The sequence below is a fragment of the Chroicocephalus ridibundus genome, chromosome 9 (genome assembly GCF_963924245.1).
Source record: "Chroicocephalus ridibundus chromosome 9, bChrRid1.1, whole genome shotgun sequence".
Lineage (NCBI taxonomy): Eukaryota > Metazoa > Chordata > Aves > Charadriiformes > Laridae > Chroicocephalus > Chroicocephalus ridibundus.
The window spans coordinates 42873088-42889646 of record NC_086292.1 but is presented as its reverse complement, the minus strand read 5'-3'; the positions used below and the strand labels follow the sequence as shown (position 1 = coordinate 42889646).

The 16559-nt window shown below is 45.6% G+C and overlaps 1 protein-coding gene across 2 annotated transcripts in view; it reads right to left on the bottom strand.

Moving 5' to 3' along the window:
* The window catches only part of SV2B (synaptic vesicle glycoprotein 2B), a 70044-nt gene that overhangs the window by 19533 nt on the left and 33952 nt on the right, over window positions 1-16559 (bottom strand). For both annotated transcript variants that reach the window (XM_063346272.1, XM_063346274.1), the window contains 2 exons: window positions 12373-13264; window positions 604-784 (listed from right to left, as the gene is read on the bottom strand). In XM_063346272.1, coding sequence (XP_063202342.1) covers window positions 604-784; window positions 12373-12889 — 698 coding nt within the window. In that variant the 5' untranslated portion in view covers window positions 12890-13264. The remainder of the gene's footprint in view (window positions 1-603; window positions 785-12372; window positions 13265-16559) is intronic.

Sequence of the window (16559 nt, the reverse complement as noted above, 5' to 3'; positions counted from 1 at the left end):
AGTTTTCTTCAATGTCTTTGTATTTAGGATTGCATATATAAAGGGGGAAAGTCACACTCATAGACCCACTGCACAAAGGCGAGGCTTGTAGGAAAAATGCAAATCTCCCTTTGGCTGGTCTCGTCTTAGACACCAAAGATAAAGAAGATTCTTCTCATGCTCTGAAAGCCGAATTTCCTGTACAGTTTATATAAAGCCAGTGTAATGCCCTGCTCTTCACCTAGACATCTTCTCTGTTGTTATTTCGTGATCACTCATTTTAGGGAGTTAAAATACAGGCAGGTGATGGGGACTGCTGAAGGTCTCATTGGAGGCCCTGGCTGTAAGGCTTGTAAAAGGAGGTGGGCGTTTATCAGTCTCACTCGCCTTTCTGCACAATTTGGGCAGTGCCAGAAGAACGTCAATGATCAAGCTTTCTTAATGCTAACTCTTTAAAGGTCAAGAGTAAAGTAATGTAACCACACGTGCTAAACAGCAGTGCCATCCCAGCTTGGTACCAGACGCATCTCCGGAGGAGCCTTCCTCCTCCCACCCCACACACTCAAACTGCCAAGCTGTGGCAGGACTCCTCCAGGACACGGGGTGGATTCACCAGTTACCCACCCGAGGCCCGAGATAAGGCGGCAGAAGAGGAAGAATCCGTATCCCTGGACGAAGGAGGAGAGGAACGCGAAGGCAGCATTGATTGCAAGTGATATGATGAGGCATTGCTTTCTTCCCAGTTTATCAGCGAGGCCACCCAGCATGACAGCCCCCACCATCATTCCTAAGTAGACTATCAAGCCTAGAATAGAAACAGAGAGACAGTGAGTTTGGTTAGTGGGTACAAATATTAGGCAATGTAGATGCAGATTTTAATGCTCCCGTACGGCAGCTGGTGTCAACCCAGTATACTATGCAATAAAGTAGAGATACCCTCATGCTCCCCCCCCAGATTAGCTATCTCAGATGCCAGAAACTCCATCCATTGGTGAAACCTAATTTCCTCATCTTCTGCCCATGAGCTTGCATCGCTCCCTACTGCATTGCTGCCTGCAATATAGTCATACCCTCATTTGACCAGACCCACATCTTTCTTTCCCTGCCTCCCCGCTCACATATCCCCTGCACGTAAGCAATGGCCAGGCATAAGCAGCTTAGAATACACGTGTCCCAGCTATGTGCCACCAACGATACAACAGAAGTCTGATGTCTTAACTCCGCTAACCCTCCTGAGCGCAATGGGACTGAGGATGTGCAGGGAGGAGGCTCTCTCTGGTTGCCGTTTGTACTCAGAAAACTGTGAGAGCAGAGAGACTGCTAAAGCATGGATAAATTCCTTTGCAGGTTACCTATCCTACCCATGCTTCCTTTGCAGTATATCATCTCTTTCACTCTCTGCTTTTCCTAGCTTTTTCTGAAAGGATCAGTCTGTTACTGAGGCTCACCTTGTGTAGCGCATCTACTTCCTTCGTTACTGAGCCAAGATCTGGCACCCAACTGAAGGATAGCTTACAGAAAAGAGTGCAGTCTACATCTCAAAATTTCAGGAGAAAGCAGAACCTACTGCTTGTCTTCACAGTTTGCTCTAGGAAGTTGACACTCTGACATCGTTAAGAAAAATGGGTTCCATTTTTTAACTTGACTTCAATAGATCTTCTACCATGGGGTCCTCAAAACACAGTTTCAGTGACTACATTTGCTGCCAGGCTGAATAGGAGAGAATGGTTTTCTTCCCTAAATAAGCTGCCTGTACCCAGCTCGCTATGTGCTTGCAACTCTGGCCTAGAAAACACAGCGGTGGTTCTTGGCTCTTCTACTGACAGCACCCCCAGAAGAGCCACCTATCATATGGCCTTTTCCTTTATCTGGGTACTAGTGTAAATAGCACTAATTAATAATGCTCACAGGTCCAGGAATTATTTTTTTTAAGCTGTAGATACTTCAGTGAGCAAGAATATTCTCAGGAATAACCGCAAGCTATGATTCTTCTGCTGGCAAAATTCCTGTTGAGGCCTGAAGGAGTTATGATATGAAAGGACAGCAGGATTAGATATTAAGCATTTAAAATCTAATAGCAATCAGTGCTGGAGGGCTGGAAACACTGATCAGCTAGAGGGAAATGATTTGCACTGCTGTTAAGGAATAACCTCTGGTAATTGATCAGTCCAGCAGCTGGTACCACATGGACCAGGTCTTTGAAGGCTTCATTGGCCCCTGGGCTTCAATTTTTTGTTTTAGGCTTGGCTGTGAACAAATCTCTGCTCATTCCTTTGAGCCAGGAAACATGTAAGGATGGAAAGGATCAGGCAGGAGCATATGTCTCCAAGGCTCCTCTGAAAAAGCCCAGATGAGGCAAGAACGCAAGGAGAGAGACTATGCTCCTGAAGCTATGCTGAGTTTCACGGTGTAAAGGACAAGGCCCTTCGTACTTTGTCCTCTCGCTGAGTGTGGCTGTGGCTGCCTCTGCCTTAGCACTGCAGGGCCAAAACACTCGGTGACCCGGTGACTTTACAGCATGCTCTGATGGCTCTGCAGCTGCTGACATGGAAGGGTTCGGGGCAGCACATCCAAGCTCACTGTTACCGCATTGGCAGCTCCTCACCTACTAACCCACATATGTCTCAGAGCTGTCTACTGCAAGCTAGTGGCCCACAGAACAGGAGCAGTGCCACCATCACCACATTTCAGAAGAAAGTGGTGGCAACCACCGTGTTTCCTGGGAAGCACAGAGGTGCAAGAGGCCGTTCCCAGAACACCTCCTGCATCATCTCAAACACCACGGGCTGGATTATAGCCTATGCCTATAGGCTGCACAGTCCTGCTGTGGACATCCTGATGGGGCCTGGTCATGGCTGGATATGATCCAGAGGAGCTGAACTATGTCAGGATGGAGGAATATCTGCTGGATGAAAAGCAAAACTTGCAGTGCAGGGGGTTCTTGAAGGAAAAAATTATGCTTGGAGATGCTTGGAGGTTGGGGGCATGTCAGGTTCAAGACCCAGCTGAGCAGGGGTTGAAGAAAACACCATAACTGAAGAAAAGCAGCAGTGTTCCCTGTATCCCTGGCCCCTAGTGAAGGCAACAGGTGCTGAGCAAGTAAATACATTGTTTTAATAGGAAACATTCCTATTCACTGACTGAAGAAACGCAGCTAAAATAAACATTTTTCAGGCATGGTTGAAGAACATCTCTTTGGAGGGTCAATCCTCACCTTGAACCAAGTGTTGACTTCTCTTGAGAGCCAACAGCTTCCCAGGGACCTGTTCTGTCAAACACATCACTTGGGAAACAAGGTGATGACGAATTTTTTTACAACTCGTTAACATTTAAACGAGACGATCAATTTGATGGCTGAAGGCTGTTCTATGCCATCCAGCAAAGCCGGCTAAGGACTAATGCAGAGAGTTATTTGGCAGCTGACTCTGTCTTTCTTCTGATTGTGAACGCCTGCACGTGATTTGAAATGCATTACTAAATTAAAAGTTATGCAGCAGAGAGCTGCTGCAGCATTTGAAGGATGCTTGTCTCACGTTGATCAGAAGTGGAAAGGTTCAGACTTCTGAAATCTCCTTGTTCCATAGCAGGGCAGTGGGGTCACCTCTCTGTGAATGGTTCTGCTTTCTTTTGTGGCCACAAAATGTCTAATGGGCAATTAGGATTTTGTGTGTCAAAGGCAAAAAAAATCCATTCTTGCCTCTTTGTACCACAACCATGGCACAGGGTTTTGCCGTCACAGTTGTACCTCCACACGGTACAGCTCCACACGGCTCTGTGCCATCAATACCCACGCTGCCTGCCCTACCCTCCTCACCCGAGCTGTCCTGGTGAGGTGATCTGAAGGTGAGTAAAGGTTTCAGATACTGATCTGCAGCAGTCAGAGAAGACATGTACACAGATGGGAAGCTGGGATCTCTTTCTCTGTTGACTTTGGTCTCCAGCTTGTTCGCTGAAGTGCAAATTACAAGGCTAGAGCTGAGGTAAAAAACCCTTTCAGTCCAAAATCTTGCTGAAGGAAGAATCTTAATGCAGCGCTGTAAGGCTTAAGGCACTTACCCTGGCTCCTGAGCTACGTTTAATGGAGCAGCTCTGATCGCAGCCAGCAGACGGAAGCGATGATGCACCCTGGTATCTGCTCACTGGTGCATCGCAGCCGCCCCTCTGACAGTGAGCGCTGCCAGCGCCGCGCGAGCGGCTCACGACACAGCTCAGCCCACCCCACCAGACCCCACGAGGAATTAAAAAAATCATCTGCCTCAGTTAATTTTTTTCTTTTTTTTTTTCCCCCCTCGGAGAAAATCCCTGGATGGCAGATGTTCATCCAAATCCTCTTAATAACAGAAAACGTCCCCGCTCAGGAGGAGGTGGAGGAGGTTGTTTCTGTCTTCTAGCTGGGGATTTATTGCAGTGGGGATTTATTGCCAAGCACCCTGGCCGGCAGCAGGGCAGCCAGCTCTCTGGCCCAGGGAACGGTGGGCTTGGCATGGGACATGGCAGCGTGTGAAACTGGGTATCGAGAAGCAAAGTGGAGCTGCTTTTGTGGGCAAACCTCTGCAGATTCTGACTGAGGAGCCCAAACTTGTGATGGAAGGGAAAATTATATCTCTGCAACACAGCATCCATGTGGCTTTCATTGGTTATCATACGCGACAAACCAACGGATGCGTTGTCCCTCAGAAATTTAAAACAACGAAAATCTGTAGTAAAGGAAACCTCAGGGTTGACCAGAGACTGTCCGCTTGGCCAGCTTCTGAGGGGAAGGATCCCGGCTATAGAAATGTTTAGTACAGGGCTGAAACAAAATCAGCAGGACACTTTATTCTGGTAGAGAGGTCTCTTTTGGTAAGACTGTATGTTCTGCATGGCCCGTATCGTTAAACCTTTTGGGGCAGCTGCTATAAAACACTCTGACAACTGCCGGATTGTGGGACCCAAGGTGCACAATAACAAACATCAGGCTTTGGAGATTGCTGTCTCCTGGATTAACAATAAGGTGTCAGGGACCTAGGGAGGAGTGGAATAGTTACTCGTACAGTCTCCATGCGGGAGAGACAGTCTTCTGGAGAACATAGTGATGGTTGTTACCTCTGAAAGAGATCCAGCTCAAGGAAACTTGAATTTTAAGGAGAATTAGACCAAGAAAAGCGATCACTAAATGGTATTTCTTTTGTTGTTTTACTTCTGCCCACAAAATATTCTACAGAACAACACTACAGCAGTCTGTACGAGAAACTGGACTTCAGACCTCTGCTTCAAACCACGCAGACTTAGGCTGTGCTGGGAGGACTCGGCTTCCAAATTAACACATACAGCGGTTAGGTGAAATGTTAAGGGCAGCTCTGAATAAGCCATTATTTGCAGACTATTCCACAAGTAATGCAGTATAATGAATGCCTGTGGGAAAGTCTGCAATAGCCTCCCGTAAAATCGGTGGAAAACCGAAGAGCAGAAATTCTAAGAATAAATTTCAGGTTATGACACATCCAATGCTGAAGTTATAAGGAAAATATGTGACCACTGACTGGGCTCATTCCCACTAGAAAAGAGGTAACATATGCAGCATTTTCACACTAAGAAATTTATTAGCCTTTATCGAAGTTTTGTGCTCCATGTTAGACAGGAATTGTGGACTTAAAAGCTGAAGTTCTAGGAATAAGGAAAGGTGGATATAGTACATGGCTCGGTGTCCACTAAACTGTCCTTTTACTATTTCAATATATTTTGAAGTGAGGGTTTCAGAAAGAAAACAAAAAAAAAAACCAACAAGGTTTAACTAAATCTCCATCACAAGCATGAATTTCTTTCATTGACAGTTAATGGGATTAAAATTCTTAAAAATAAGGGAAATCTGAAAATAATCCCTTTCAAGGCAGGACAAGGACTCATGTTAAAAATGGAAAATTTGAACAGAAAAACCCCACAGTTCAAGGGGACGAATTAGTCCCAGAGCCCTTGGGGCTGTCAGGAAGGTGAGGAGGCCGCCTGGGTCCAGGTGCAGGGTTGTCTCAGCTCTAACTGGTCTGCACGGAGCCAGTAACCACAGGAACGTGGAAGCTCCTACCTGCCTTCAAAGCCCAAGCCACTACCTGTATAGCCCTATGGTAAAAAAGAAAGGCTTTTGAAGAGGGAAAGCATTTGGACACCAGAAAAGGATTAGAACCTCATATATCCTGCTATTCAAAGTGTAATAAAAACAAAATCCAAACACTCCTACCAGTGTAGCATACAGGGATGCACTTTATGGACACAAAATTTTGTGAGTCGGGTCTGTACAGTTTGGGAGATGGACAAGGCGAGGCACAGGATCCAATCGTGTGTAAGTAAGCTAAAGGGAGGAATGAGCCAGCGGTCGTCCTGACTGTCTTGTGCTCTAGCGATGGCCGGCGTGTACCAGAGCAGGGGATGGTCTCACCAGAGGATGAACTGAGGGCTGAGTGGCCTTTTTTCCCTTTCTTCCTGAAATTTATCTGATTTTCCTTGTAGGCTTATTAGTGCTTTCCCCACTAACCTCCTTGACCTTGTAAATGGAAATCAAATGAAAGGGAAGTCTCGTTGCACCTGCCTTGTTGGTTAAGTACCGGCAGAGAGACTTCATCTACAGCTAGTGGCTCTGCCACTGAGAAACGGATCGCCCACGTGAAAGGTGGCTTTCCATTTTCGGAGATCTGGGGGTGGATACGGGGCAAATCTGGCTGCTGAGATCCAGGGGATTCTGCACATTAAAGCCAAAGGTGGATGCGCGAAGCCACGAGCGCTTTGACGCAGCAGCGGGGAGGCAACGCGCAGCGAGCCCTTCGCCGAGCGCTGCCAGCATGGCGTGGGTGGCTGTTTACGCTCAGCCGGCTTCACAGCTCCCCCACGGGACTTGTCCATCACCACAATATTCATGGGACCATCTGGTTCCCCCCACCCAACCCCTCTGCTAAAGCAAAGTTTTCAACAAGAGGAAGCCAAACAAATCCTCTGCTGTTAAACGAAAACCTGTTCGTGCTGGCTCTCGTCAGATGAAATTCCCGCAGGGTCTATAAATGGCGACATGGCCATCCCCACAGCAGACCTGCGCAAGGTGCGGGGTGTTCCCAAATCACAAAACCACCTCTTTTCCCCTAACATGTCCCTACCACTCAGGGTGATGATGCTTCTTGGGCTGCGGGAGTGTTTCTGCCCAAGAGCAAATTTGCAGCCAGGAATTCATGTCCGATGCTGGGGACGTGGACAGAGGCAGGTCTCACCAGGGTTTAGCTGGATGACATGTTGGGGGGTCCGTGGCCGTGGAGGTGCAAAACTGGCAGCCATGAGCCACGGCAGAGCAAGGAAGCCACGTCTGGGCTCATCTGCGCTTATCCAGAAAAAAAAAAAAGGTGGAGAAAAGCCACAGAGCTCTGCCGAGGGGATTAGGATTTACTGTCATATCAGGTGAATTCAGGTCAATGAGAAGCTGAGGCCAGATTTTATCTCAGCTAATAATAAAACATCCTCTTCACACAACTAAAAGCAGGGATATTGTTACCCATCCTATTTAACCTGACTCACACAGCCAAGCATTGAATTGCTACATAACTGCATAATTCCTAATAGGATCTTTTTAATATTTTTTTTATCTAACACTATGAGGCTAAGAGTCTGTAAGACGATATCCTCCTTAAAATATTATTATTAAATCATAAAAGGAAAAAGGGAGCTGTGTGCCTGAAAGACCGATTTCATTCCCAGCATTGGTTGTGGCTGTTTCGCAGTTTCGGGCAAAGCCTTTAAAATTTTTCTTGTCTCGGTTTGGTGAAGCGTGAAATGAGGATAACGCAACTGCAGCCCCGGAGATCTGGGAAGCTTTAGCTGTGCCTTGAGTTTTTGATACACAAGATGTGAAAAAGTTTGAAACATGACTATGACACCATCTTTTATACTCGCGGCGTACTTACTGCTCTACGCTTGCGAATAGACTTAGTCCTCTGAGAGGTGATTAAAAGCACTTGAAGATAGAAATTTAGACGATATTTCTCCAAATAATGATACCATGTACTTTTCAGCAAATAAGCAAATAGAAAATTTATGGCTCTTCATATGATTATCCTTAGCAAATCAAAAAATATTCTGTTTCTGACAGGATGCCTTGTACTGAAAAGGAATATTCTGTTTCAGAAAATTTAATAAATTAATTTTTATTATGACTGCTACTGGAGAAAGCCCAGCAAAGCAGATTTATCAAACATATATGTAAAAATAATGGTATTACAAGTTACCAAACTTATTCTTAACTAGCGCTAAAAGTTGATTCGATCAAACTGCTGAAATATATAGCTGTTGATTTGTTGTTTTTTTTTTTAATACCCCTGCAATCAACTTCAAAATAGCATTTCGCATAACAGAAAACTCCAAATATGTGTTTTGTCCCACTAGGGATATTTAGGGCTAGAATAGCTGTTAATTTGCATCTGATGGCGAAATGTTTATTTTCAGAACAAAATGTAAACGTTTTCTAAGATGTGTCATAGTCATTTCACACATTTCATGAAACACTGTGGGCATCTGTTTATTTGTAATTTTTGCATAATTTGGCCATAATTTGCTTGATATTTTCCCATGCTTGCTTTCCGAGGGAGGAAAAATATGCAATGTACAGAGTATTTAATGCAAAATGTCCTTTTAGCAAAAGGGGAATTTCACTAAATTGGTCTTTAGGGGGCATCTATTTTAGCTCTCTTATTTGTCCCTTCCTATTTCTGCAAGAGTTTGATTACTTACCTGATTCATTTCCCATTTTTTTCCCTCCCGGCCTCTCTTGTTATGACTGAGACCTTCTTGTGTGTTTAAATGTTAGCAGCTGCCTGGGAGCAACCTTAACTCCACCTGGGATAACCTGGTTATGTTTCCTTAGCAAAAACGTGTTGAGGCGAACGGTGTCGCTTAGGAATAAACACGACCTTGCCTGAGGACATCTATTGGTACACAGGAGCAAGGTGAGGGGCAGTAACTCGTGTGTGGATGATGACCCTCCATCCCTGAAGCCTCATGATAATTTGAGGGAAAGCTGTGCTTTCTCAATCAACCCTCCGTTCATTCTGTGTGGGCACACTCTTACAAGATCGCCACAGCACATGAGGCAGAAATTGAGGTGAAGAGCTCTTTGATTGCCACCCATTATTGTGCCAAGTCAAGTATCATTGAACCCTGAGCATTAACGAGATCAATTTGCACAACCCATAGACCATTGAGGGAATGGAACCCCCGAGGGATATGAGCACGTGTTGGAGCCTCTGAGCTTTGTTAGGAGATACTTTTTTCTACTTACTGGTGGATGGGTGCTGAAGCTAATCCAGGAAGGGTTCTGAGGAAGATTATGTTCCTGTTTCCATCAATAGCATCTTCCCAGCCTTTCCCTTCAGGAGCTGGTATCTGGCTGTCCTTGTCATGCCGTGTACCCGTGGCTGCTTAGAAGAGGGATGAAGCCCTCTTGCAGGGGCAGTACTTGGGACACCAAGCTGTGCTGGAGGCAGGTCTGCACCCAAACCTCGTCTCCCTGCCCTGCTGCCTGCCAAACCTCCAACACCCTCTGCTCCCTGCTGCTGTCCTCAGTTCGGCAGAAAGCTGTCCTCCTCCTCCCCAGACCCAGAGATCTGCACTCTGCCCATCTTAAGCCTTCCAGCGGTCCCATGCCCACTCCAGCCTTCTCACACCCTCACTTCTCGATGCCCTTGGGTCTTCATTGCTCGTATCAGTGCACCACTCTGCAATCTAAAGCTTTCTAAGCCAAGCTTAATTCTTTTTCACAAAGGATCATCTCACAAACCTCAGATCCAAGAGGAGATGATCAGAGGGCTGAAACACCTTTGCTATGAGGACAGGCTGAGAGAGCTGGGGAGTTGGGGTTGTTCAGGCTGGAGAAGAGAAAGCTCCAAGGAGACTTTATAGCGGCCTTCCAGTACCTGAATGGGGGCTACGGGAAGGATGGGGAGGGACTCTACCAGGAAGTGTAACGATAGGACAAGGGGTAATGGTTTCAAACTGAAAGAGGGGAAATTTAGATTGGATATCAGGAAGAAATTCTTTACTGTGAGGGTGGTGAGACAATGGAACAGGTTGCCCAGAGAAGCTGTGGATGCCCCATCTCTGGAGGTGTTCAAGGCCAGGCTGGATGGGGCTTTGAGCAGCCTGGTCTTGTGGGAGGTGTCCCTGCCCATGGCGGGGGGGTTGGAAATAGATGATCTTTAAGGTCCCTTTCAACCCGAACCATTCTATGATTCCATGAAATCTACAGTAGAGGAATATCCAGCAGACACAAAAGCGTGTTTAAGAAATAAGATGGACTGACTCAGAGACCTCATGTACAACACCAATCAGTAGCAACTGAGTGCTACCATAAACATTCACTTTTCTCTCTTCCTTGAACTAAGACATATCAATTTTCCTTGGTTTTAGGAAAATTCTTTTTTTACCCTTCATACTTAAGCCACAAAATAATGTGAAGACAACCTTTGAGAGCAGATGCCCCGAACAAACAAGCAAAGGACAGAGGAAATTGTTGCGCAAAACCAGGTTCTCAAAAGTTGTCTTTAAAAACGGGCAGGAAAGGCAGCAAGAAGAGCTCTTCCCCTAATTACCAATTCCAGATTAGCTTGGTTAATGCGCGGGAGGCTGGAGCTGGGGTTGGATACAGACCCAAATGTCTCCTTGCTTATTCAGAGCTTATCAGAACACCCTGAACTTTCAGCCTTGCAAATACTGAGCTGCAAAAAGCAGAACAATCTCTCTCGGGAGATTTCTTGTTCATTTTTTACCTGTGGTTGAGCCAGAAATACTTCAAAGATAGATTTTCTTGTGACATTTGAAGTTTCCTGACTCGGGTGCCTGCCAGAGCTTGAGCTCTGTGGAGATAGATATTTATGGGGTCAGAGTTGCAGAAGATTTCAGCTTTCATATAGTCACCAAAATAAATGACCTGCTTTTCATAAAAGGTCTCATCACTGGAAAGGCACCCAGCCTGGTGTCCCATAGGGAGCTGGTGAATTCAGAAGTCCCTTTGAAATCAGGATCCAATTGTGAGGGATTTGCTTTTATATATCTGACCTGAGATATTCCGAGCTAGAATTTTAAAGTGGTTTGTGAAGCAAAAAAAAGTTAGCAAACTGTTTAAGGCAACTTAACTCTTTTTTTGTGTGTGGAAATAAACACCTTCAAGTTCAGAGAAGAAAAAAGAAGAAACAGAAGGGAAAAGTGTCTAGGACATCTGTACACCAAGACGAGAGGTCTGTATAAGGATAATTATGTATTGCCTTTGTCACATGCAAATAATGCAAATAGAATGGAGTCAAGGGCTGGGATCTAATCCAAAATCTGCATTTCCCTTGTATCAGGCAGGGCTTCTGGGCCAGAATGTTTGAACTACAAGCCCTGATGATTCCCCCACCACCCCAGTACCTGTCCATCCGGACACACTGTCCCCCTCCTAAAGCAGTTCTTCCAAGAGCTACTTTATTTTCCTTCCAGATGCACAGTACTATCGCGCAGCTGGCTCTCACTACAGGTCATGCTGGATGCTTTCCTGATTCTTAGAGATCTGCGAGACTTTGCCGACTGTGGCTTACAACGTCCAAGGGAAAACACTGTTCATCCAAACCTTTCCACCCAGTCTCCCTCACAATAGCTAAGCCTTTGCACTTTGACCGCAGGGAGGTGTCAATGGTGATGCAAAAGGGATGTTGCCAGTAGCTTCAGCCTTTAATCCCCACGCAGCACATCACAACTGCATTCCACAGACCTAAGAAGAAACTGCTCTGACTGAGAAGTTAGTGTGCAGAAGGAACCGACTGCGCAGCTGAGCTGCCAGCTGGGTGTTGGTGCTAAAGAAAAGGGGAACACGGGCAAAGTGGAAAACTTTGGAGAGCAGGGCAGCATCAGGAGCCACAATGTAACAGCAAAGTGGTCCACAGCAAACCGACCCCTGTCTTTTATATCTATCATATTTGGCTGGTACTGCTTTGTGGACTTCTCGTTACAATTTAGTTTCTAAAAGGACTGAAACCCGAGTCACTAAGTGCTCTAGTAGGCTCATCTTTCACGTATATTGCCCTTGAACATCGCTATGAGTTTCGCCCTGTGGACCTGCTGAGTGCGAGCTGCCTTGTTCAGATCCAGCCTGCAGTGACCAGTCCTGGGGCCACGGCACATTCATAAGGTGGGCTCCGACGTGGTGCAATTCTGCTGCTTTTGAGTAGTTGCCTTCTCAGCACCGTGCGAACACCTTTTGAGTCAGATCCACCTACCATGACTATGCATGACATACATACAACACAAGAGGAGAATCATCAGAAGGTCCTGAAATGGGCTGGTCACTAGAAATAGGTGTTCTATCTACTATTTACTGCATTAGAAGAGCTGTTCGCAAGTGGCACTTACCTAGCATCCCTTTGTTCGAACTGGATAAGCACATATCCTTCTCAGCACTGGGGAGAACAAATCCAACCACAAACACCTCCACCCCATCTGCCATCAGTGCCAACCCTAAAACAAAGAACAGGGTCCACTGGAAGCGTCCGTGGCCACACTCCTCAATGATGTTCTCGTACTGGTGGGCAAGCTGCTCCTCATCCTCCATCCTCTCTGCCATAAGGTCAGCACGGTCTCTGTACTCATCAGCCACAGCAGGAGCTCGCTGCTTCTGCTTTTCTTTAATGTCATCTGGGTGCGGGATCCCTTGGTACTCCCCCTCATAGACCTCATCATCTTCATCATGGCCTTCTGTAACATCACTCTGGGCATCTTCTTCATGAGCAGGCTCATTCCCACCATGGTAGTAGCCATCATTGGGTGCGTACCCTTCGTAGTTACCATCTTGGTACCTGTAGTCATCCGAGACTTGGTTTCCTGCCCTTCCCCCTTGATAGAGGTTTGTGTTTCTATATCCATCATCCATTCTGAATGGAGACTTCTAAATGCTGTAGATGACTGTGTGTAAATACTCTAATATACTTATCGATTTCTGCAATATCTGGTATTGGTTACTTGAACATATCTACTCTCTGTTCTTTGGAACCAATGGGATTCACAGCTTCCCAGGCTCAGAAGGAGGAGAATTACTATATAAAGTTTCTCTCTGACAGAGTCTCACACAGCTTTTGATAACGCTTCACTTTTCAGCTGTCATTTGTGACTTGCTGGCTTCTTCTGTGCTTTGGGTGGGAAGAGCTGCTGTCTGGTGAGCAGCAAGGGAACAGCAAACTGCACAGCCAGGGAGCTAGGAGGATTTGACAGGTTTTTCCTCATTCATTGTGGTGGTGAAGGTCATGTCCTGAGAAAGAGGAAACAGTAGCAATGAGACAGCAAGCACACATGCATTGAGTTTAACGCCCAACATTTTGCATACAGGCTTTTCCATTGAAAAAAAAAAAAAAAAAAAAGGCTACAGAGTGTTTGAGGAATTATTTTGCATGGTCAAAACCCAAAGCCTCAGTACAAAAAAAAAAGCATTAAAAATTACCAAGTTGAGTGGGAACCTAAAGCAGAATGTAAAGTAATGTGTGGTCCTAATTTCTGTCGTTCCCAGAAGTCCTGCCTCCCACACGCGGTACTGGTTTCTACAGGGAGCAGAACAGTACCGGGCTGGGTTGCTGGAACAGAGCTCTCAGGTTGCTAAATATGTTTCTATCCATCTAGCCAGAGCGCGCTCTCCCCTGGTACCCACAACTGGCTAACACCATAATGGCACAAAATACGAGCTTGGTTTGCTTTTTCATCCAGATCCCAAACTTAATTTTATTTAACGGCTTCTTTCTTTCCCTAGCGTCTCTCCGTCTGTATGACAGATGTACAACTAATACGCAGTGTCTGCCAAGATAAAGTCACCAAAAGTCACACCAAGCTCTGTTCTTCCCATATCTAACCATGAACGGAGGATGATTTTCACAGAGAGCAAAAACAAAGCTAATATGGAATCACTGCTCTCCGCAGGGAAAACCAAGGGAAGCCAAGTCACATCTGAACACATTCTCATTTTGGACACCTGATTTCCATTATTTTTCAAGCAGTTTTCAGCCAGCTGGCTCTCCAGTGTTCTGCATTTGTTACGGCACACAGCTGTAGACAAGGAGCTTGAAAGGAGACTCGTGTGGGAAACGGAGTCGAGTCACGCCAGAGGAGCCAGCACAGCGTAGGCATGCACAAAATGTGGACTTTGCTTTAAACTTTGAGCTATTTGCCTAACTAAAGTGTAAATGAGCTACCAAATGACATGGGCAGGCACGTGTCTGTATATATGTGGATGTTGGTACCGACACAGGGTAACGTTTTCAAACTGAAAGAGGGGAGATTTAGATTGGATATCAAGAAGAAATTCTTTACTGTGAGGGTGGTGAGGCACTGGAACAGGTTGCCCAGAGAAGCCGTGGCTGCCCCATCCCTGGTGGTGTTCAAGGCCAGGCTGGATGGGGCTTTGAGCAGCCTGGTCTGGTGGGAGGTGTCCCTGCCCAGGGCAGGGCGTTGGAACTAGATGATCTTTAAGGTCCCTTCCTCACTTTCTGTGATTCTGTGGTGCCCAAATGTTCAGTGTACGGAAAGGGCAGAGACTTGACTTCTCTGCACGGAGTCATGGCTATGCCTTGCCTTTGCTGCTCATGGGAGCTACTCCAAGAAAACTCATAAAAAGCTTCCCCTGCATTTCTGTTTAGCTACCTATACATATTTATGGCATATAATTACGACATGGCCTCTGCAGGCCCTGCCAGAGCATCTTCCTTTTCCCTGACCCCTCTGCCATTTGTCCCTGCATCCAACGTGTTTCCTCTTCCCTTTCTTTATGCTGAATCACACAATGCATTTTGCATGAAGTTAAAAAAGCAGCAGGGCATTCTGCCAGGGCTGAAAAAGAGCAATCAATAAAGCAAAAAAAATAAAATAATTAAAAAATCCCAAATGCATTTTGATCAGGTTAGAAAGATCAGGAGACGACAGTGCAGGTAGCAGCAAAGAGAAGCATTTGCTTCCACAATGGAGGAGTTAATGTGCAGGGGAGTTAAACCATTCGACAGCCATCAGAAGCACTTAAGTGGGTTTTACAGCTCTTGTTTCAATGCTGGACTGTCACCACTAATGGTTAAAAAATCCAAGACCGCTTTTGAGTCTCAGAACCTTCCAGTCTTGAAGTAACTTTCTTGATTACACAAAGATTTGTGTCATCACTGAACATCATGTTCTCCAAGGCAGTAAAAATGTAGTTCCACAGAGACATATTTCCTTTTGACAAGTAGAGAAAGGAGCCGGTTTTTTTAAAAAAAGGAAAAAGAACAATATGTGCTAAGGAACATTAGACCTTGCTTTGGAAGTCTTTAAACACCATGCATTGGCAGGTTATGTTCCAAAGCACCTCAAGCGTCGGAGCGGGAAGCGCAGTGACCGCACTGTATTTGTCCCTTTCTGGTTGCTACAAAAGTAGACTGAAAACTCATCTTAGGAAATGAAGGAATACTAATGATCAGTAACAGAACTGATCAGATTCCAGGTCTCCATAGACCTTACCCCTAGCCTTAAACCAGCTTTTACAAAATGTGAAAGCATGTTCTTGAAGACCAAACACGGGAAAGCTTTTCGTTCCCTATTAAAAAGCCGCTAAGGTGGGAAGCTGGGCTCTCTGCCTCCTACGATAACAGGACCAAAGAAGATCACGGACTTAGAAAAGACCTATTGAAGCATCCATGCTCTTCCACTGATACACAAAGTTTGTTATTTACCATACAAGACCACTTACATCTTGGGCAGCATAGGGAATAACGACGTGAGCTGAAGAGTCCCATAGACCAGTGACAGCCACTGTGTAATTCAGAAAAAAGGTCATGGCAAATGAGAGTCACTGGGTTCCCATTCAGTGTGTAGGATGGATATTTTCTGGGATCACCCTAGCAGAAGAGGCAGTACCCAGAGGCAGGCTGTAACTTAGGACTCTAGAATGCTTTTCTTTAGTACTTCACACTACTTGTTTCCTCTCTTTACCACATATGCACAGGCTGATTCACTCTAGACCTGATTCTTTAACACCCTTTCACTCAAGCTGAGTGGCACTTACTCATATTAGCAGCCCCATTTAGCATTTAGATGCTAAATCATGACTTCTCATAAAGATTGCAGGCTTGGCTTGCTATAATTACACTTCAGAGCGATGCATGAGAGCTCGAGAGAAATATACACATTACATCCAGCCTATTACAACCTTGGGCCCTTTCAAACTGACAGCTACCGTTCTGAGATGCTCAAGTGAGGTTTAAACACACAACAAATGTAAAGCTCCATCGGACAGGGTCTGCCAGGGAGGGAGGGGCAGAGGCAGGAAAGTCTCCTTCTGTGTCTCCCCAAAGTAGCCCAGTTAACTCAGCTTGGGGCACAAAAACCACTAAAGTACCTGGGAATACAGTTTCTTTGTAATTCTCCATAGCACAGTACTTATTTCTCAGCACATTACCTTGATTTTTCTTCCCCTCTAAGTAATTTTTGCACTATAGCTTTTCCTCTATATTCTACTTGACATTTACAGTAATCTTATTTCCACACCAAACAGTCTCTATCTCATCAGTTATCCTGATGCTAGCGAGCATCCT